The following is a 21174-nucleotide window of genomic DNA, read 5'->3' as shown; positions in this document are numbered from 1 at the left end:
CGCCCCTCCCGTCACCAGGGTGATTCAACTCGCTTCGCGCAGAGCTCGGGCTCCGCCACTTCCGTTGGGCGGAGCGCCGGCTGAGCCGCGGAAACAGGGCCTTGGTAACGAAGGTTCCGCTAGCCGACAGTTCCTCAGCTCCGTGAAGAATTCGAGTTCCGAGTTCCGTGCATTTCGCGGTCGACCCGCCTTCCTAGGGGACAGTGCCCTTAACGGCAGGGCACGAGTTCCTATATCCAGACCAAACCCTCCAACTACAGGACCCTTTTTCTTAATAAATTTTATTTTGGTATTGTAAAAAGAAAAATCAGGACCAAAAAAAGGCAACTTAAAAAGTTCAAATATATACTCCTTATATAATAGAGGCTTATAATTTCCGGGACCTCTCTGGAGAAGGGAGGCCCAAAGGGCAAAGGGGAAGGCAACAAAACCATCACACAACTCAGTCACTCAATCAGAAGAGATGTTGGTAAGAGATCAGTAGGGCATGAAGAAAGGGAAAGAAGAGTGATAGTTTTGCCACCCAAAACTCAGTCCATCTTGAGGTTAACATAGATATAACGGATGAACTTTAGGGAAGAAAAAAAGGAGATGGTGCCCAGCATGAGGAAGAAGACATATCCAGTGAGTAAGGAGTAGCCAAAGAACTCTACTGTCTGTACCACCCCTGACATGTTGGAGCGCCGGGCATAGTAGAAAACTGAGTAGAAGAAAATGAAGAGGCCAGTGGAGCCAACACTCAGCACAGATCGCCACCACCAGCGGTAATCCTCCCCAGACAACTGGAAGTAGGTGAGTGCGATGGAGATGCAAGCCCCCACGCTCAGCAGGATGGCGAAGACGAAGAAGAGGATGCCGTACAAAGTGTACTGCTCCCGACCCCAGACTGTGGCAAAGATGTAGTACAGCTCCACAGAGATGGCACTGTGAAGAGAAGAGACGATACACAGCATTAAAGGGCTGTGCACTGCCAGCACAGTGGCCAGGCCAAACTCCAGCCACCACCCCTCCACGTTACTGGGCCACTGTGGAAAGTGGGCCCTCTCTACTCCCTGCACTGGAGTTCCTGGCTTGATGGGGACTCTTCCACCTATGATTAGCTGCTCTCATTTCAAGAACATCTTCTTTGGTAGGTTGAGAGCAGGGATCTTGTCTGGTCTATTTTCCACTGTATTTGTCTGGCACTAAAAGGTACTTGACAAATTGAATGAGTAATCAAATGGGTTTTAAGCCCCACGTTGTGTCGCCAAAGCCAGAAACTAGGAAAACAGTGAAAGGAGCAATGTCTCTGGAGAGCTTCACAAGTGAGACACCCTCATATTTGAACTGATTCAAGCTCAGTCCTGGTTGGAGAAAGGAGGAACCATTTAGTGATCTCTTAATGGTACAGCTGAACCAGGGATTATCAGCGACAATGGGTTACGGTACAGGGTGAGTACGGAAGGGGAAAGTTAAGGTCAGGATCCTGAGAGTGATGGCCATGGAATAAAGGGAGGATACCTGAAAGGCAGGAAGCCTCCAACAGTCATGTGGACGAGAGAAGACTTGTACCAGGGCTGGGGTGGGATTTCCCGAGCTATGTTCTTGGTGCGACAAGGTGCATCAAAGGGGCTAGCGTTGTTCTTCCCGAAGATACCTCCAATGACAGTGAGGGGAAAGCCCACCAGCAGCCAAACCGTCAGAAGCAGCAGGATGGTGGTGGCTGGCAGAGCCTGTGTTGAACCATTGGCCCAATGCACGGAGTTCACCACACTCCACGTCAGGAAGAAAGGCACTGCAGGGATGGGCCCCAGAGGGAGAGTTAGCACTAGGAGCTACATCCCTGGGAGCACCCAATCAGACTGGACCTAAAGGGGTGAGGAGTGAAACATCCCGCTCCCAGGCTGACTCCACCCTTTCATGTCTTGTTGTTCTTTGTTCCTTAGCTTACCAACACTCCCTCCCCTACCCATTATCATTAAGGATCTAGGCAAGCCCGTTACATTATGATCTAAGAGTGACACAAATCCACCTGCCTCCAAGGGCCTGTCCTGCTGTGGCACTGGTGATTCCTAGTATGAGACATTCCTTTGAATTAAGGCTCTGTTTTCAGAAAGCCCTGGTTCAAATGTAAATGTGGTAGGACAGAAATCAGATACTTAACAGTTGGAAACACAAGAGGTTCAGAATGCAAACTACTACTGCCTTTGAAAGGACAAGCTGGCTTGAAAGGCTAGAGTGGGGAGGCCCACTTTCAAAATTAAAAAAGCTTGGGGGGCTTCCCTGGTGGCGCAGTGGTTGAGAGTCCGCCTGCCAATGCAGGGGACACGGGTTCGTGCCCCAGTCCGGGAGGATCCCACATGCCGCGGAGCAGCTGGGCCCGTGAGCCATGGCCGCTGAGCCTGCGTGTCCGGAGCCTGTGCTCCGCAACGGGAGAGGCCACAGCAGTGAGAGGCCCGCGTACCGCAAAAAAAAAACAAAAAAAAACTTGGGGATGGACTTCCCTGGTGGTCCAGTGGTTAAGACACCACGCCTCCAATGCAGGGGGCGCAGGTTCGATCCCTGATCAGGGAAGTGGGATCCCACATGCCGTGCAGCGTGGCCAAAAAAAAAAAACTTGGGGGGAAAGAAAGGGAGTCTCAAAAGATAAATTCAAGAGTGTTATTTCAGTGTAATGGTTGAGAATACAGGCTCTAGAGTTTGACTGCCTAGGTCTGAAACCTGATTCTCTGCTTTTTAGGAGTACAATCTCAGGCAAGTTACTTAACCAGCCTGAAGTTCAATTTCCTCATCTGTAAAATGGGGACAATATTACCTACTTCATGAAGTCAGTGTGACAATTAAATGAGATGAAGGCATGTCAAGTGCTTATCACGTTGCCTAAAACATTTCAAGGGCTTAATATTTAACTATGCAAAAAAAAAAAGAAATGCACTTTTTGTCTTTTGAATGGTTTCCTTAGTGTTTCTTTTACCTATTTTCAGTCCCTTGAAAGCCCTACTCTGACTCTATCTCAGGTTCCATGATGTGTTCTAAGTTCCTAAACTGGCCCACCACGGAAAGGGCAGTCCTCACCAGAGAAGAGACTGGTGGTGAGAATGATGTTCCACACCCAACGCTCGCCTCCAATCTGCCGGTAGAAGTGGCTGGACACATAGCCAGAGATGCAGCAAGTCAGGGCATACAACAAGATGGCTGCTGAGTTAATAGCCCCGTGACGGTGCACATTGAACATGCCCAGCAGCGCCATGACAATAATGCCTGCAGCATGGTAGTGGAAAGCCTGTGTTAGGTCTCACCTATCCCTCTTCTGGCAATTTCATAGAAATCAGCCAGCCCCCTTTCTCCCAGACCCAGGGCTTCCATCAAAACAATATCCCCCAGTTCTGTTGTCCAGAAAACCCACAACAGAATATACACATCCTTGCTAGAGCCATTCCACCCCTTAGGTCTGCCCCTCACCTTGGACAGAAGAGAAGATCTGTAGATCTTTTTCTGAACAAACTACCTACTTAGTTCTACCCCTTGAGAGAAATCCCTAATTAATTTTTATCACCTTACCAGTGCCAAGGGCCAGGAACTGGGCACCCACACCAAGCACAGCACAGAGCAGACCACGGTATGGAGGGAAGCGGAAGACATCTGTATGGATAATTTTCCAGCCATTGTCACCTTGGTCAAAGTCATCACCAGAACCTCCAGAGGTTGTCTCTTCATCCAAGTTGTACCGAGCCAGGTCATTTCGAAGCACACGCATGAGAATGACAGCCACAAAACCCACCAGTAAAAACACAAGCACCATGGAATTAATGATGGACAACCAATGGATTTCCAGTGTTCGGGGAAAGAAACCACCATCGTCACCACGGCGCCTGTCACTCCGACGCTCGACTGAAGTCTCAGACCAGCGCACACTGTAGGTGTGGGTGAGGCCTAGGAACTCATCCGGTCGTAACCCATCTAAACTGTGGGGCTTGACGTCCCGCACTGAGACATTGGCAAATATAATTCGATCTCCGTGGAATTCTAGGTGGAAGTCCAAATGGGTCCAGAGTCCTATCTTGTGGCTGTGAGGCAGGAAGCCACTCTCCTCCATGTAGCCCACAAAGCCACGGATTGGCAAGTCGTCCACCACAAATTCAAAGTAGTATAGTTCCTCAATGGCCTGGCGCAGCTGTTCCACCTAAAAAGAGCAAGTTAGGAGTCAGACAAGGCCTCCCCAGGCATTGTATTAGAGCAGGGTTTCAACTTCAGCACTAATGATATGTTTTTTTTTTTAATTAATTATTTTATTTATTTATTTTTGGCTGCACTGGGTCTTCGTTGCTGTGCGCAGCCTTTCTCTAGTTGCGGAGAGCAGGGGCTACTCTTCGTTGTGGTGCGTGGGCTTCTCATTGCAGTGGCTTCTTTTGTGGAGCATGGGCTCTACGCGCACGGGCTTCAGTAGTTGTGGCCCGTGGGCTCAGTAGTTGTGGCACACGGGCTTAGTTGCTCTGCGGCTTGTGGGATCTTCCTGGACCAGGGCTCAAACCCGTATCCCCTGCATTGGCAGGCGGATTCTCAACCATGCGCCACCAGGGCAGCCCCACTAATGACATTTTGAGCTGGAAAATGCTTTGTTGTAGGGGGCTGCCCTATGAATTGTAAGATGCTCCGTCCCTGGCTGCTTCTCACTAGATGTCAGTAGCGTTCCCCAGTAGTGACAATCAAAAATATCTTCAGAGGACATCCCTGGTGGCGCAGTGGTTAAGAATCCGCCTGCCAATGCAGGGGACACGGGTTTGAGCCCTGGTCTGGGAAGATCCCACATGCCGCGGAGCAACTAAGCCCGTGTGCCACAACTACTGAAGCCCGCGCGCCTAGAGCCCATGCTCCGCAACAAGAGAAGCCACCGCAATGAGAGGCCCGTGCACTGCAACAAAGACCCAACACAGCCAAACATAAATAAATTAGTTAATTAAAAATAAAAAGTCTTTAGACATTGCCAGATCTCTCTTGAGAGACAAAAGCCCCCTGTTGAGAACCACTGGGTAGACCCTAGTATTATGTTGGGATTCTCTGAAATGAGCAAGTATGACTCGACAGGATGAAGGCCTAGGAGGAGAGGGAGGTGTAGGAAGGTCTGCAGTAGACTAAGGAAAAGTGCCCTAAGATAGGAATTGCTGAAGAAAAAAGCATGATAGGGAAAATTAGGCAGCATGTAAAGGAGCCAATTAAAAAAGCCAAGAGGTAGGGATGGCAAAAAATGACTACATAGGTGTGATAGTTGGGACCTTATTACCTACAGAGAAGCTTCGAGTCAGGAGCCCTGGGCTCTAATGTCAACTCTGCAATCCACTATCCATGTAGTCTTGAAGAAGTTACTTCTGAACAAGTATGTTTCTTCATCAACCAAATGCAAATGATAAATACTACCCTCCCTGCCTGCCACATGAGGTTGTAGTTAGAATCAAATCAGATCATTTCCATAAAGGTGCTTTGAAAACCATAAACCTAAGACACTATTATTAGGCCCTGGGAGGGAGGGCTAAGTTCTAGTCAGTGTGGAGAGGCTGACCTGTGCGGAACTGAGCTGCATGTGGCACAGAATTCTCTTCTCCACATTCTCCCGAAAGCGGATCTCGTACAAAGACTCAGCCATCCGGTCCCCATCCAGCACTTCACCCAGGCTAAGGCTTTTGTGGCGTATCTTCTCAGGACAGCAGACTGGAAGCTGATAGTAGTGGTAAGTCTCCTGAGGGTTATGGTAAGGTCCCACTTTGTTGACATACAGAATGACGGGGTCGCCGGCCTTGTAGTGTGTCACACCTTCCACCCCTGGATCTCGACCTGTGCCCAGCAACAGCAGCAGCAGGAGTGGCAACCACCGGCAGCTCCAACTTCCAGGGTGGCCTAGGACTGTCATCCTTAAGGCAGCGGAACCTGTTTGGGGTAGTCCTGCAGTTATGGGAACCAGGGATCGAATGACTCCCCAGGTCAGGTTCTTTGAACTGAAGCCAATGGCTCCAATTCCTCCCCTTGGCCTTTCCGACCCTCCCTCAGGAGGCCACCTCCCCACCGCCACACCACACCATGTCTCTCTAGCTCGAACACTGGCCTCCACCTCTGCTATGTAGTCCTCCCAACCTGGGGTCCCCCCCTCCGGCAGCCCGCCTGCCCGGGACCTCCCCGCGCGCCCCAGCCCGTTTCCATGGCAACGCCACGCGGTCCCGCACGTCCGGCACCTTCCCGCCGCAGCCCCGGGGTGCTCTCCGCGCGGGAAGGGCTGGCCGAGGCGGCGCCAGCGGCCTCTGCTGCCCTGCAACCGCCCTCGCGCTCCTGCCGGGGGCTCCCCCAGAGCGGCGCGCTAGCAGGGGGCCTGGAGAGGACTTGACAACCGACCTCCACGGGGCTGGCCGCTGCGGTGCCTGATCGCAGTGGCTGCGGCCGCACCGCAAAATATCGCGCCCGGCTCACTTCAGTGCTTCCTTGGGGAACCTTTCTACGGCTGGAGGCCCGGCCCAGCTCTGGAGACCCCGCGAGTCTCGGGCTAGCCCGTCGCCCGGCAAGGAGCGGGGTGGGGGGCCCTCCCGGCGACCTGAGGGCAGCTCAGGACACGTCAGTCTTCCCTCTTCCGCCTTCACCCGAGGGGACCTCAGCCCGGCGGAAAGCTCCTTTCCTGGAGCTTGGAGGGGGCCACTCCCCCCAGGCCGAGGCCGCTCCAAAGCTCCCAGGTTTCTCCAGTGGGGGTTGCGGTTGAGACCTGGCTACGAGGACACAAACGCCCTTTTTGGATAAGCGTTGCCGCGGGTCCGGCCGCCTATCCCCGGGAAGGTTTGGGTTGGGCGTCCAAGAGCAGTGCCCGCTGCTCGCGCCCAGTGACTGCCCGGGACGCGGAGCCCGGGCGGCGGCTGCTCCCACACCTAGCGGAGGCCGAAGCGCTTGCCGGCTGAACCAATGGGACTCGCCACCGACTGCTGAGGCTGAGCCCCGAGAGGTGGCTCAAGGTCCTCAACCCGGGCGGGGGTGAGGCTTTGGGCGTCGCTGTCGTACGACAGCAGAGGACACAGCCCATACGAGCGTCCTAGAATCGGATCTCACCTCACTGCTGCTCTGCCATCCGTCCTGAATGGCCTCTCGCCAAAAACCAAATGCCGTAAATAAAAATATCTTACCGAGACTGTGCTGGAGGCCTCCCTGACCGTATAGCGACCGTCCCGTGTCCGACGATAGGCAAGCCTGGGCCAGGTTTGGTGCAGAGGCACGCAAAGAGATCGGGTAGTTGCTCTTTTACCCCGTGAACTGGGCCGCCTGACGCTTGTTGTTAATTGCAGGTAAAGAACCTTGACATGCTTGCTTCGGTCTCTATGTTTTTATTCTTTATTTATCTCTGTATATGTGTTTGAGCATCTCTTAATTTTGTATTGCAGATTATTCTGGAAAAGTTTATCCTGTCAAGGGATCTGCCATTAGGGAAATTCCTCTGGAGATCAGACCCAGGGGCCATGACTTCGTTTTGGCCACCTGGTAACAACTTAAGGTTTCCTTTCCTCGCGTAAAGAAAGTGGAAAATCTCAAGCGGTTTCTGACTTGAAAAGCCCTTCATTTACTCACTTCTGCCCTCTCTGACCCAGCCCTCCTCCCCGCAGGAGGATCCAGGAAGTAGGGGGTTGAGTTTTTTAGACAATCAATTAATTTTGTAATTAGAAAAGTAATTTAGAGTGGCTTTTTTAAGTGATAATCCCCTGGTCTCTAAACCTGGGCCTCCTTCACAATTAACAGCCGCCCCCATAAGATCAGTGCCACCAAGCCTCCTCTGCTTTTCTCTCGAATTATCTTCCAAATTGCCCTTCATGCTGCCTTGGTTCAGGCCCCATCCCCTCACCTAAATTATCATTACAGCCACCTTGCTAGTCTCTTGGTCATCTCTCCCCTTGGATCCATTTTCCATACTGCTGCTGCAAGGATTTTTTCTTTCTTTAGTCTTAAAGATGTCCTATTTCCTGCAACAGTGGTTCTTTTCTTAAAAAAATTTTTTTTTTAATATTTTATTTATTTATCTATTTATTTTTGGCTGAGTTGGGTCTTTTGTTGCTGTGCGCTGGCCCTCTCCAGTTGTGGCGAGCGGGGGCCACTCTTTGTTGTGGTGCGTGGGCTTCTCATTGTGGCGGCTTCCTTTGGTGCGGAGCATAGGCTCCAGGTGCGCGGGCTTCAGTAGTTGTGGCACGTGGGCTCTACAGCGCAGGCTCAGCAGCTGTGGCGCACAGGCTTAGTTGCTCTGCGGCATGTGGGATCTTCCCAGAGCAGGGCTCGAACCTGTATCCCCTGCATTGGCAGGCGGATTCTTAACCACTGTGCCACCAGGGAAGCCCTAAAAAAATTTTTAAAGGTAACTTTCCATTTATAGTTATTACAAAATATTGGCTATATTCCCCGTGTTGTGCAATACATCCTTGAGCCCACCTTACTCCCAATAGTTTGTACTCCCACTCCTCCACCCCTATATTGCCCCCTCGCCCTTCTCACTGGTAACCACTAGTTTGTTCCCTGTATCTGTGAGTCTGTTTCTTTTCATTAAATTCACTAGTTTGCAACAGTGGTTCTCAAATATTGGTGTGCATCAGATTCAGCTGGAAACTGATTAAAAACATAGATACCGGGACTTCCCTGGTGCCACAGTGGTTAAGAATCTGCCTGCCAATGCAGGGGACATGAGTTCGAGCCCTGGTCCAGGAAGATCCCACATGCCACGGAGCAACTAAGCCCGTGCGCCACAACTACTGAGCCCGCGTGCCTAGAGCCTATGCTCTGCAACAAGAGAAGCCACCGCAGTGAGAAGCCCACACACCGCAAGAAAGAGTAGCCCCCACTCGCCGCAACTACAGAAAGCCAGCACACAGCAACAAAGACCCAGCGCAGCCAAAAATAAAAATAAATAAATTTATAAAAAATAACATAGATACCTGAGTTCCACCAAATCCGGATCTTGGGGAAGGAGGTGACTGGGCATCAGTATTTTTTTAACAAGCTCTGACTTTGATTCACAGCAAAATTTAACCATGAGTACATAGGACAGAGTCAAAAAAAGCTTGGCATATTAGGCCTCTCAGACCTGCATTTAAATTACTTCTCCAGGTACATTCCCCTCTGGAACCCTATCTTGTATATTTAAATTGAAATCTTGAGTGTCATATTTTCTCAAGCTTGCAAGCTTCATATATGGTTCCTTCTGCCTAGACTGTTCAATCTACCATTCCCTACTTAACCTGCCTGGAGACTTCTTTTGAACAGTGCAAATGCCACCTTCTCTATAAAGCCTTCCCTTAACATTTCCTTACAGGCTTTGTTTATAGAACTTTATCTCACCGTACTGTTATTTTAACTTCTTACGTGTCTGTCTCCCTTGCTAATTGCTAACTCCTCACAGGAGGATTATAATTTATCCATCTTGGTATCCTCAGAGCCTAGCAGTGCTTTTGTATACAGTAGGCAGCTTAATACACATTCCTTGAATGAACTGGTTTATCTGCTGTACGTGATGAGAACAGAGGTGCCACCAAGCTGCCTATCCAGGGCAGCAGAAGATAGGCAGGGCTGGGTGGGCCTCCTTACCACTGTGTGCCCTGGACAGTTGTTCATCTTGATAGACTGAGGATGTAGATCTGGCTTCCAACAGGACTTTGGAACCACCCTGCCAGCAGGATCAGCCTGTCAATAAATAGGAATTTACCAGTAGCCTATGGCATAATGTTGGAGTTTCTGTTTCGTTTTGGAGGATGGAAGATAACTCTGATTCTTCCTTTGTTATTTCCTCTGTGTGCCACCCCCTCCCCCCATCTTAAATCCAGTTATATAACCCCTCTGACACAACCTCTTGTCCTCTGTCTTTCCCACCAAACTTGTTCCATTTCACTGAGACCTGCAACCCCTCCCCCTATCCTTTGGCCTTTTTCTAGCTTGTCTTCCTAACCCAAGCAGCTTAGATTCTGCATTCCATCATTTTAGCCACATTCTTGCCTGTGTTCTTGATGCCTCTCTCCCATTCTTTCATGGCAGCTGCTAAGTGAAACCTTAATCTTGGGTCAATATGTCTGTTAATATTCAAGCACCTATATCCACAATGCTAAAATAATCTTAACACTATGATATGTTAAGATTGTGTGTCCATAAGTTGTGTTTTCCAATCTCATTTGGGCCCTCAGTGCTGCCAATAATGCTCATTTTCCAAATCAGCTCTCTCCCATTCTCCACAAGCCTTTCTTCTCAAGTCTTTGACTTCATATCCCTTCTCTCATCAGCTGACCTCCCTTACAGCCTAGTGGGAGATGCAAGCAAGAAAAACAGACACCATGTTAGAGAAAGTATTGGAGCTGTGGGAGCACCCAGGAGGGAGGACCATCTAATTTGGGCCTGAACAGTCAGTAAAGGCTTCCTTAAAACAGATCATCAGCTAAGTCCTGAAGGGAGAGTAGGAGTTTGCCAGAACAGAGGGAACAATGAAGGAAAAGCAATTGTTTGGCCGGAGCATTGCATGTATGTTACAAGAAAAAATCGGAGAGGTAAGCAGGGTCAAATTTGAAGCCACATAAAAGAATCTGGACTTGATCTTAAGGAGAATGGGGAGGCACTGAATTGTTATGGGAATAAAATCAGATTTACTCCCTGGACTTCAGGGTGAACACACTGAGGGGAGGGAAGCAGAAGGCTTGCTGGAGTTAAGAAATGAGGGGTCTCGATGAGATTCTTAGGGAGGACAGAAAGGTCTGAGGAAATAAGGCCTATAATAGAACCCTCGGGGTGTGATTAAGGGGTGGATGGTGGGGGAGGCTCCAGTGGAACCTGAGAAATGGGTAGAGGGATGGAAGGAAAACTGTAGAGTTCAGGGTCATGGAAGGCAAGATAAGAATGCATTTCAAGGGGACTTCCCCGGTGGTCTGGTGGGTAGAACTCCACGCTCCCAATGCAGGGGGCCAGGGTTCAATCCCTGGTCGGGGAACTTAGAGCCCACATGCATGCCGCAACTAAAGATCCCACGTGCCGCAACTAAAGATCCCACGTGCCGCAACTAAGACCCAGTGCAGCCAAAATAAATATTTTAAAAAAAGAATGCATTTCAAGGTTAAGAGGAGTCTCCATCCCCACCTCATAAATCCGAGTGATCTTTGTAACCGTCTTTATGCATATAAAGGTATGGAAGTGATGGTTTGTGATTCTGGAGCCTAGGCCTCCATTGGTCATGCAGCTTGTCTTTTTTTCTCTTGAAATTCAGTGCAAACTGTGTGAGGGAACTTGGGCTACTCTACTGAATAATGAGATCATACGCCGAAACAAACCAGCCAGCTGAGATGATGCCACCAGCTGAATTACCCAACTGAGTCCAGCTCAACTTGTTCAAAAAAAAAATAAGATTGTTATTTTAAGCCACCACCACCCCCCCCAAAAAAGAATACATTTTAAAGTTAGATTCCTTAGAACACGCTTCTACAATACCTTGCGATTCTCTGTGATATTCTGACACTCAGGTGTTTCTCATGCTGGATTATAAACGCTAGCAGAGGCTCTCTTCGCCTTATTGGTTATTTTCTCCCAGGACTCCGTACACTGCCTGGCACATAGCAGGTGCTCAATAAACATGATTGGTTGAAAGGACCAGATCCACGGAGCGAGTCTCACCAAATTATAAAGGTACCTCCAGCAATGAATATGTTCCAAACTGCATTTCCTTCTCAAGCCTTGTGGCCAGTGGTGGATAGAAGGTGGATTATGATGTGTGCGGAACACGGGACCTTGGGGAGTTCCGTAACCAAGAGGAGAAAGAAGTAACAACAGCCAGTGGAGACAAAAAGAACTGCTTTTCCCTTCTTCCCTCTCCAAGCTCCTAGTGGAGAGCTGAGCCCAGCATCCCAGACTTGTATGACTACATAGGCAAGCTTTGGGAGACTAACTTCACTTTGGTACCCTAGCCTTCAGCGGCTCAAGGTGTTGGCTTTCTGAGCAGACAGGAGGCTTTTAAGTAGCAAAGCTCCCTGCTCTCAGCAAGCCCAACACCATGGGGAAGGGAGACACCTTGGGAGCACCATCCACCTCGGCCTACCGCTCTGTCATGGAGGAATATGGTTATGAAGTGGGCAAAGTCATTGGCCATGGCTCCTACGGGACGGTGTATGAGGCTTACTACACAAAGCAGAAAGTCATGGTGGCTGTCAAGATCATCTCAAAGAAGAAGGCCTCTGAGGACTATCTTAACAAGTTCTTGCCCCGTGAGATACAGGTTGGAAAGGGGCTAGAAGAGGGAGCTGGTACCAAGCTGCTTAAGGCTTCTCAAAAGGGGTATGGTTAGGAGGGGGTGGAGCCAGAAACCCCTATACCACAACTGAATGACTCACTAGGCAGCTAGGAAAATTACTTGATGTAAATTCAGCTTCTTTCCACCTCACCTCCAGACCCTCAAAAAGTAAAAAGTGCAAAGCATAGGGTTTGTCCACAGGCCACCAGCCCTCTGGGGTTTGATTCTGTTGCAAAGTTCTAGGAAAGTAGCAGTGGGAGAGTAGGAGAAGGCTGGGAGTGCAGCCAGGGTGCTCCCTGCCTGGGTTTGATGGGTCCCTCTCCTGGGGCCAGGTAATGAAGGTCCTGCGGCACAAGTATCTCATCAACTTCTATCAGGCCATCGAGACCACATCCCGAGTGTACGTTATTCTGGAGCTGGTTCAGGGTGGTGACGTCCTTGAGTGGATCCAGCACTATGGGGCCTGCTCTGAGCCCCTTGCTGGCAAGTGGTTCTCCCAGATGACCCTGGGCATCGCCTACCTGCACAGCAAGGGCATCGTGCACCGGTGAGGGCGCTGCCACCCAGACTGAGGCCTTTGGGCTCCCAAGGGGGTTTTATGCACGTCTTCCATGTTCTACCCTCTTTTTTCTTCCCTTGACCTCCCTCCTCAGTATCTAGGCCTATTCATCCACTTTATTTTAATCATCCGGTCAAGAACATTTGTTAAGTACCCACTGTGAGCAGAGCACTTTATGAAAAGTGATGGTGAGCTCCTAGTGATCCTCAGGTACCATCCTCTCTTCCCTCTGGGCTCTGCTCACAACTCCATGACTTTCCTTCCTCTCTGCCCTGTGTCCTCATAATGGCATCTCTCTCCCTCTTTGCCTTTCCTTATCTCTAGCCTCTGACCCCTGGCCCTTCAGCTCCCAGTCTAACACTAAGCCCTCTCCTGACCCCCAGCCTTTCTGCTGCTGGTAGGGACTTAAAGTTGGAGAACCTGTTGCTGGACAAGTGGAAGAACGTGAAAATATCGGACTTTGGCTTCGCCAAGATGGTGCCTTCTAGCCAGTCTGTGCGGAGTAGCCCTTCCTACCACCAAGGGAACTGCTTTAGCCACCTCAGCCAGACCTACTGTGGCAGCTTTGCTTATGCCTGCCCGGAGGTCTTGCTAGGCCTGCCCTACAACCCTTTCCTGTCTGACATCTGGAGCATGGGCGTCATCCTCTACACGCTAGTAGTTGCCCGTCTGCCCTTCGATGACACCAATCTCAAGAAACTGCTGAGAGAGACTCAGAAGGAGGTCACTTTTCCACCTAACTATGCCATCTCCCAGGAGTGCAAGGTGCTGGCTCCCCCAGGAGGGCTGAGGCCTCAGGGGTGACCTGCAGAGAGGGAATACTCAACTTAGACCTCCCAACCCCAGGGAAGCCTCCCCCCGATACCAGGGCCATTCCACACCCTTGCCCTGCCCTAGAATAGTGGGGAGGGCTTAAAGGGCCAACCTCTGGGCTTGCACCTGGGATGTGAGTGATAAGCAGGTTTTAGTCTCTATCTCTTTAGGCCAGAAGGGGATTCTGCAAGGATTTCCCCCAAGGAACCCTTCCTTTCCTTCCCCTCAAGGTGTTGGCTTTCTGAGCAGACAGGAGGCTTTTAAGGGTAAAGTCAGGGCCACACTCCCTTTCACGAGAGTGGTGTGATGGGCTATCCTGCTACTTTCTTAGGTCCAGCTGCTCATTGTGTGGCACAATGCGGGCCAGCTCAGCCAAGACCTCTCTCTCCCCTGCCCTAGAACCTGGTCCTCCAGACACTATGCCAAGCCACCAAGCGTGCCACCATCCTGGACATCATCAAGGATCCCTGGGTGCTCAAGTTCCAGCCTGAGCAACCCACCCATGAGATCAGGCTGCTTGAGGCCATGTGCCAGCCCCTCGGCACCAATCGTCACCAATCCTTGGAAATCAGTACCTGAAAACGGCGGAAGGAGGAGGGGGTTGAAAGAGGAGCAAAGCAGGAGGGTCTTGGGCTAAAAATCTTTCCCACCAAAAATAAATCTAATTCTGTTTTAGTTCCATCAGCTAGAGTCACAGTCTTCCCTCAGGGGAACCTTAGCAGCAAACACTGCTGAGGGTGAGAGGTGTTTCTGCCCAGAGCTTGTAACCAGTCATCGTGACACTGGTCAAGTCAACATTATAATTTACAGTGTAGCGCATATGTGGCTCATAGGGAAGTGGGTTGGGCGTGCTCAGAGGAACACCTGCTTTGGGGAAGCTTCATTATTCTGGCTGAGTACATGCTCAGTTTTGTCTATCTCTATGCACTCTAAATGTTCAAATAGTGGGGTAGAGGTTGCTCTACCCTGATTGCTCGGTTTGGTCACAGCTCTGCCTGTCTACAGTCCAAGGGACGGCACTGTTCATTCTTTTAGACATGGGTATCAGGAGGTATGTAATATCTTGGTTCCTTCCTCCTCCAAATGCCACCTTACCCACTACTGAAACAATTCTGGTGAATCATGGTCCCTCATCATTGCTCCTACACGTTGAAGTGACAGTTCAAACCAAGCCTATGAACTATGCGTTCCGGAGAAAGGAAACCTATTGACCCCTTATCCCCGTATGTCTCCTTTCCTACCCTTGAAAGTGGGCTTTGTAAGGGGACAGCTGGTGAGTCACGGGGCTCTCTCGGCAGAGACACAACTGGGTGAAAGCAATGAGGGAAGGCTCAGGGACAGCTCCACACGGTTCTAGGATAAATAACAGATGGCAGTTTCCTCACCCTCAGCACCAGGCAGCTCTAGGACACACCAGCCTGAGAGATGGAACAGTATCTGCCTGGAACATAGTAGGCTGAGATAATGGAAGCTCCCATTTCTCCTATGCTCCAACTCCCCTTCATTACTCTCATTACTACTCATTTCTTGAAACAAAGCTCCAAGGACCAAGAGACGAGTTTCAGTTGTAGACAGGGCAGTATAAGCACTAGGGTTCCATCCGCCCAATTTTATTGCGAACGAGGGCACTGTAACTGCTATTAAAGGGAGCCCAGGGGTTCCTCCTGCACCAAGATCCTTCTTCAGGGTTGAGCCTGAGATGGGAGGGCGACAGACCCTTTTCTCAGGCAGGGTCACACTACCACTCTCAGCAGGACCTCCCAACAAGGCCATGTTCCTTTAGCTTAGCACTTGGCACTTAAGGAAAAGAGAACAATGAAGGCAGCGTCAGGTAGACAAGCCCAGACTCATCAGGACACCCACTCAGCCAACTGCTTTAGTGCTTCTTCATCTTCATCCGTTTTGGGAGCTTTGGGGATAAGGATACCCAGAGAAAGAAAGAAGTGTTAAGGCCTCAGCAACTTCCAACCATCCCCTCCTATAACACTCAGAGCCTGCGGAACGCTCTCTCCCAGCAAAGAACCTAAGGGTATGGTCTTGCTTGCTGGGCTGCTGCTAATTCCCACAGCACCTTTGGGCAAATCAGAAGAAGCTGCCTCTTTCTCCGGGCATTTGCAGCCCTAAACCAGGGGACACAGTTTGCTGAGTGAAGCACAGGCCTGACTTCAGTCCTCATTCCCCTTCAGCCAGGTGCCCTTATGCAGTCAACAACCTGTGCAGCTGTAGCAGCAACCCTCTCTGCCTAGATCCTTTCAGGCAGGATGGATGAGGAATAATTTTTCCCCATATCTATCCCACCCTCTCAAGTCCCTGAGATGACAGAACAGCCCTGGGTACCTGGCCCTGCTGGAAGATGTGTAGACGGTACACTGGGCAGTGTGACTGGGGGTTCCTCCTCCTTGTCGCCCACATGTAACAACTCTCGGGCCAATTCCTCCTGCTCCAGCTCCTCTAGCTCCTCCAACAGTTCATCCTGGATATGGGATGACAGGATCGCTCAAGACAAAGGAAAATTCTACTTCCAGAAACATACCACTTTTGGAGTTTCCCCCAAACCTGTCCCACAGTTCTCTTAGGCATTCCTTCTGGCTGGTCCCATGCCTTCTCCAATATTCCTTGACCCCTCACTCCCAATCACCTCATCCACATCATCTCCAAATCCCACGGGTCGAGAAATGGCATCTGAGATCTGCTGGGCCACCTCCTGTTGTTCTGTGATGTCAGCCATCAGTTCATCCACCTTGTCAATGTCCCTGAGAACAAGATACACAGCCCAGAAATCAGGGGACAACCCTGACTTTTTCATCTCACATGAATGAAGACCCTCCTGCCTGTGGCTTCAGACTGACAAATCCATGTACTAGATAAAAGAGATCCCTGGAAAAGTGTAAAGAGGCAAATCTGGGCTAAGAAATGGCAAGAAGACGCACTGGGGAGGAATGGTTGCACTCTCTTCTTTGAAGGATCTTTAAAAATGAGGAAAATTGGGAATTCCCTGGAAGTCCAGTGGTTAGGACTGGGTGTTTTCACTGAGGAGGGCCCGGGGTTCAATCCCTGGTCCGGGAACTAAGATCCCACAAGCCTTGCAGTACAGCCAAAAAAACCACAAAAAAGAGGAAAATCATCTTTCCTCCCTAGAATGCCCCAGCCAGCAAAGAGATCACCTTGCAATAAGTAAGGAGGCTGATAGGGGTCTAGCCATCACAGGCAACTCTACTGTAAATTCACATCTGGAGAGGTTTTAAGATTCACAGTACAACATCAAGCTACTCTCCCCAGTGCCGGGGCCCCCTCCTCCCCTCCCCCCGTACCCACATGTCCTGGTAGGCCTTCTTCATGCCTTGGGCAGCAAGGTCCATGGTACGAAGCACTTCTGCATTGGTGGTGGCATTCTCAATGGCCTCACGCTGAAACTCCAGGGTGGATAATGTCCCGTCCGTTTGTGCCAGCTGCTGTTCCAACCTTTTCTTCCTCCGCAAAGCCTGTAGGGCGGCTGATCCAGCCCACACCCTGAACATCAGAGCCAGAAGCTCTTGCTTTCCCCCCCGCCCCCGGGCCCTCCCCGGTGGTGCCTGTCCCTCCCCCATTACCTCTCTTATTCTTCGTCCCATGCTTCTTGGCAGTTTGTAGCTCCTGTTCAATCTTCTGCTCCAGAAATTCCTGTTTCTTGATCAATATCTTCTCCGTCTCCTTCAGTTTCTGTATTGCCTCTTCAGGGGTTGGCCCCCTCTCCTTCTTCTCTGGAGTCCAATGGAGCAGCCCACATTGTGTAAAGGAAAAATATTAGTCACCGATTATTGAGTGCATAGTAGTGCTAGGCACTTGACCGTGTTATTGTTAATCCCCAAACAACTTTCTACGATGAATGTACTGTCTCTACGAATGTGAAAACAGGCATAAAGAGGTTAACATTTTGGTCTAAAATCACAATTACTATAGTAAGAGACTGCAAAGGAATTGAAATGTGACAGTATGATTTCCAAAGCCAATATTCTTTTGCTATTCCTAGTTACCTTTCAAGTCATTTCCAGTTGTTTTTTTTAATAGAATTTATTTTTTTAGAGCAGTTTTGGGTTCACAGCAAACTGAGTGAGTGGAAGGTACAAAGACTTCCCATATACCACCTGCACTCACACATGCATAACCTCCTCATTACCGTGTTCCCCACCAGAGTTCAATCACTTTTTATAATTACTGTTCCACTTGCTATCCTAGGAGATACTCAAGGTCCTGATTCCACAGGATCAAACTGAATGAAGTAGGGAGGCTAGAGAAAAAAAAATCTGATCTCAATTTCTCCCTTCATCTTCTGCACTTCTAACAGACTTATTAAAAAAAAAAAAAATCTGAAGGCCCTAGCCTGCTTAATATCCTTCCATACTCTCCACTGCCTACAGGATAAAATCCAAAGAACTTTAAGACACACAGGGTCCTTCATGATCTGGCCCCCGTTTACCTCTCCATCCACACTTTCCTCTTCCTTCAGCGCGTGTGCGCGCCCACACACACACTCACGGGGCAGCCAGAACTCCTTTTCCCTAAATATACCATACTTTTTCCTGCCTCTGTTTTGCACAGTTACCTCTTCCTGGAGAACCTCAACCCCCCCATCTGGCATACTTCTAGCCTTCTGGATCACCACCCGCCGTGCCTGCTTCTTCCGCGCACCCCTGGCTTTTAGGTAAATCTCCATCACAGAGTCGCCACACTACGCTGTAAATGCCAGATTTTGCTTGTTTAGGAAACTCTCCATCACGGAGTCGCCACACTACGCTGTAAATGCCAGACTTTGCTTGTCTTCCCGCACCACAGAGGAGCTCACGAGGGGTACCTTTCTTGGGTCACCTCAGATTGCCTCTGGCCCAGCATAAAGGAAGCACCAGTGTTTTGGAAAGGACTGAATGCCGACAGGCAGCAACTTGTCCCCCAGGCCTTAACGGCGGGAGCCAGCGCAGCTGCCACGCTCACCACTCGCACCCCCTCCCGGGCCTCGAGCTCTTCGCTCCAAGGGAAGGAAGGAAGGCAGCTGGAGCCAGGCGCCCTGACAAGGCGGCGCCTCCCGGCCCGGGAAAAGGCCTTGCTGGACCACCAGCGTTTTCAGGACAGCGTCTCCCGGCTCTCCCCCCGCCCCCTGCGGCCAGCACCTCCCAGGGACCAGTCTCGGCCGGGCTCACCCCTCCCGAAGAGCCGGCCGAGCCCACTCATCGCGACCCTAGCCTCTCCCGCCTCCGCCCTACGGCGTCCCGTACGCTTCCGCCTTGCTCCCGGGAGGTGCTGGGCTCATCACTCCGAGACCAGCCTCGGCCAATCCCTCCTTGGGGCACCGCGGCGACATCATCAACAAGCGCCAGCGAGACCCCTATCACGTGCGACCCGACACACCAGCCCCAAACCCACGCGCTCCTCTTAAAGCGGCCGCTTCGTTTCCCACTATATAAAAAGGTCGCCTCACCCTCCCCAACCCAAAACAAAGTCTTTGCTTCCTGGAAGGAAATGTGCAGGGTAATGCACCCCACTACTTGGGGCCAGTGGAAGAGTTCTTCATGTCCTTGACAGAGCTCAGGAGAGGTGTGGGGATGGGGAGAGCATAAGGGAATCACAGTCTTGGGTTTGCCACAAGTTTATAAGGCAGAACCTGATGCAGTCTAATGCCTCACATACTGGTCTTGGCACCTCCGGATGGCCCACCCCGGGTCACACGCTAGAAAATTAGAAACAACACACACTGGGTAATATCTCTTCTGCCACACACAAATACACTTTAATAATTTACAAATGCACCTGAAAATGCCCTCCTGATTTCCTTTCAGTTCTATGCCTCAAATGAGGCTCATCCACAGGACTGGACCTCAGAGTCCAGCTTGTGCCTTTGCAAATGTCTCTAATCCTTGAGTTAGGGTCTGAAGGCTCATTCCATTCTGGACATGAATGCTGGTAACACCTAGAAAGAAAGAAGCCACAATTTCATCAGGCCTTCAGGGCTCCCTATTATGACTCTCACCTTTTTGGGGTGTCACCTGCATGCAAACTATCCATCCTGTACATATCTACCTAACCCCTTCCCTCTTAGGAGCCCTTTCTCCTCACTCCCCAAATGGCTATCCTTGCCATTCAGTCAGTACCCAGTTTGCTGACATCTACAATATTCCGCTTTTCATCATCAAAGAAGATCATCTGGGAGAAAGGAACTCCAGTCTTCTGATGCAACCTGTGCAAGACACGGCGAGGGTAACCACTCTGGCTTCTTAGCTCCTCCAGCCTCTCTGGTCTTCTGTCTCCCTGCTTCTCCCCTTATCTCAGCGTACCTCTTAAAGTGCGTGACCTTGCTGCCTGGGTAGATCTCCCGATGAACAAAGTATCTGACAAGGTCAAAGAGCTCCAGTAGCTGGTTGGCCCCTTCAACCTCACCTGTCCTGCAAAAAGGTGTAGTAGATGGGATCAGGAGAGTGGAGGGCCAAGGCTGCAAGTGAAATTATGTGTAACCAGGGGGAAATCAACTTGCTGTTCTTCCGGGATGGGTAGGCATCCTCCGCCCTGATTCAATTCCATATCCTTCCTGACACAGGTGGCACTGAGCCAATGTTTATTAAACAAAATGCACAGGAGAAGGTACAATTCGAAGAATATACAAATACCTGCAAGTTTGCACCGCCTAAATTTTTGCAGCCAAGGGGTTACACGGGAAGTCTCCTCATGCATGCACCTCTCAGCATTAGACCGACTCAGTCGCTCTTCTTACCGTGAAGCGGCCGCGACGGGCACCCCCAAGCCCTGCAATCTTTCCAGGACCTCAGGCACCTCTGGGTACAGTCGGACGGCCTGGCCCCGCCTATCTCGTACAGTTCCATCACTGGGGAGGGCGAGAGTGTGCTCAGCTCCCGCGGGGCCCCGCCTGGCCCCAGGCCTCCCCAGCCCCGCCTCACCTGCTTTTGTGGAACGGGGGGTCTACGTGCGTGTCCACCCAGAACGGCCACAGCGTGTAATCTGTGAGAGGAAGGAGGGGGAGGTCTCAGCCTGGGCAGGCGCAGGGCCTCGAGAGCATCAACTGAGGTTTGGAAAAAACTGTGCCTTACGAAACTCTTCCCAATCCAGCCCCTCACCTAGATCGAAGACTACGAGCTTCGGGAGCCGCGCCATGACCCGCGCCCGCAGGCTGCGCGCACGGAGGCGGGCCTTTCTGCCGCGGCTCCCAAGCCGCCCCGCGGGCCTTAGAGAAGCGGCGACTAGAGCGTCGCCAACCTGAGCTGGGAAGATCGGCCCCAAAACCTCACAAGAGCGCCTTCTGGTGGTGGTGGTGGGGAGGACCGCAGCAAAGTGCCAATGCCAAGTCTCTCCAAGGGATATTCTTCCCTTGCTTCTCCACCCCACCCGGTCTCGCCAGCTTCTACTGAGCTAGAGGAGACAAGGAAGGGAAACCCTTTCTTCTGGCACCCGTCTCTCATTTTATCTCACCAACTGAGCCCTAAAGTGATCCATCATAGCTTGTCACTCCACACTCATCCTTTCTCCACATCAGCCACTCCACCGTATACAGCCTAGAGCCCTCAGCAATATTCCA

General features: G+C 50.8%; 4 protein-coding genes across 6 annotated transcripts; 1 reads left to right on the top strand and 3 right to left on the bottom strand.

Moving 5' to 3' along the window:
- Positions 1–175: 175 nt before the first annotated feature.
- Positions 176–7181, bottom strand: TM9SF1 (transmembrane 9 superfamily member 1). Of its 2 annotated transcripts, none has more exons than XM_082648321.1 (6): positions 7134–7181; positions 5537–5901; positions 3541–4162; positions 3055–3240; positions 1501–1774; positions 176–924 (listed from the first exon to the last, which is right to left on the bottom strand). In XM_082648321.1, exons 2-6 carry the CDS (start codon positions 5882–5884, stop codon positions 531–533), a joined length of 1824 nt encoding a protein of 607 aa, XP_082504447.1. In that variant the 5' UTR covers positions 5885–5901; positions 7134–7181; the 3' UTR covers positions 176–530. The 2 variants fall into 2 exon arrangements, with proteins under 2 accessions (XP_082504447.1, XP_082504446.1); XM_082648320.1 differs by lacking the exon at positions 7134–7181 and adding an exon at positions 6204–6319.
- A 4826-nt stretch (positions 7182–12007) lies between these two features.
- Positions 12008–14195, top strand: TSSK4 (testis specific serine kinase 4; the record flags this gene model as incomplete). Of its 2 annotated transcripts, none has more annotated exons than XM_082648335.1 (4): positions 12008–12229; positions 12577–12791; positions 13205–13568; positions 14016–14195. In XM_082648335.1, 4 exons carry the CDS (start codon positions 12008–12010, stop codon positions 14193–14195), a joined length of 981 nt encoding a protein of 326 aa, XP_082504461.1. The 2 variants fall into 2 exon arrangements, with proteins under 2 accessions (XP_082504461.1, XP_082504460.1); XM_082648334.1 differs by having other exon boundaries at positions 13157–13568.
- Positions 14196–15194: 999 nt separating this feature from the next.
- Positions 15195–18888, bottom strand: CHMP4A (charged multivesicular body protein 4A). The gene is made up of 6 exons (XM_082648419.1): positions 18791–18888; positions 17207–17356; positions 16932–17109; positions 16255–16369; positions 15954–16089; positions 15195–15525 (listed from the first exon to the last, which is right to left on the bottom strand). Exons 1-6 carry the CDS (start codon positions 18819–18821, stop codon positions 15467–15469), a joined length of 669 nt encoding a protein of 222 aa, XP_082504545.1. The 5' UTR covers positions 18822–18888; the 3' UTR covers positions 15195–15466.
- A 463-nt stretch (positions 18889–19351) lies between these two features.
- On the bottom strand, positions 19352–20844 carry MDP1 (magnesium dependent phosphatase 1). Its single transcript, XM_082649660.1, has 6 exons — positions 20717–20844; positions 20540–20600; positions 20356–20466; positions 19922–20029; positions 19739–19824; positions 19352–19557 (listed from the first exon to the last, which is right to left on the bottom strand). Exons 1-6 carry the CDS (start codon positions 20751–20753, stop codon positions 19466–19468), a joined length of 495 nt encoding a protein of 164 aa, XP_082505786.1. The 5' UTR covers positions 20754–20844; the 3' UTR covers positions 19352–19465.
- Between the last annotated feature and the right edge of the window lie 330 nt (positions 20845–21174).

This window comes from Grampus griseus, assembly GCF_964374135.1.
Source record: "Grampus griseus genome assembly, chromosome: 2".
Taxonomy (NCBI): Eukaryota; Metazoa; Chordata; class Mammalia; order Artiodactyla; family Delphinidae; genus Grampus; species Grampus griseus.
The sequence above is the reverse complement of the archived record's forward strand: the minus strand, read 5'-3'. Positions and strand labels throughout refer to the sequence as shown.

Bases quoted from the DNA above. Each gene is read 5' to 3' on its own strand.
- TM9SF1 (XM_082648321.1), bottom strand. From the start codon at position 5,884: ATGACAGTCCTAGGCCACCCTGGAAGTTGGAGCTGCCGGTGGTTGCCA. The intron at 3,241-3,540 runs GTAAGGTGATAA...ACCATGCTGCAG, and splicing joins GTTCCTGGCCCTTGGCACTG to GCATTATTGTCATGGCGCTG. The intron at 1,775-3,054 runs GTGAGGACTGCC...CCATCCCTGCAG, and splicing joins CACCACCAGTCTCTTCTCTG to TGCCTTTCTTCCTGACGTGG.
- MDP1 (XM_082649660.1), bottom strand. From the start codon at position 20,753: ATGGCGCGGCTCCCGAAGCTCGTAGTCTTCGATCTAG. The intron at 20,030-20,355 runs GTAAGAAGAGCG...ACCTTTTTGCAG, and splicing joins CCCGTCGCGGCCGCTTCACG to GACAGGTGAGGTTGAAGGGG. The intron at 19,558-19,738 runs GTACTGACTGAA...CTTTCTTTCTAG, and splicing joins TGTAGATGTCAGCAAACTGG to GTGTTACCAGCATTCATGTC.
- CHMP4A (XM_082648419.1), bottom strand. From the start codon at position 18,821: ATGAGTGGGCTCGGCCGGCTCTTCGGGAGGG. The intron at 16,090-16,254 runs GTGATTGGGAGT...TCCCATATCCAG, and splicing joins TTGGAGATGATGTGGATGAG to GATGAACTGTTGGAGGAGCT. The intron at 15,526-15,953 runs GTACCCAGGGCT...TTATCCCCAAAG, and splicing joins ACATCTTCCAGCAGGGCCAG to CTCCCAAAACGGATGAAGAT.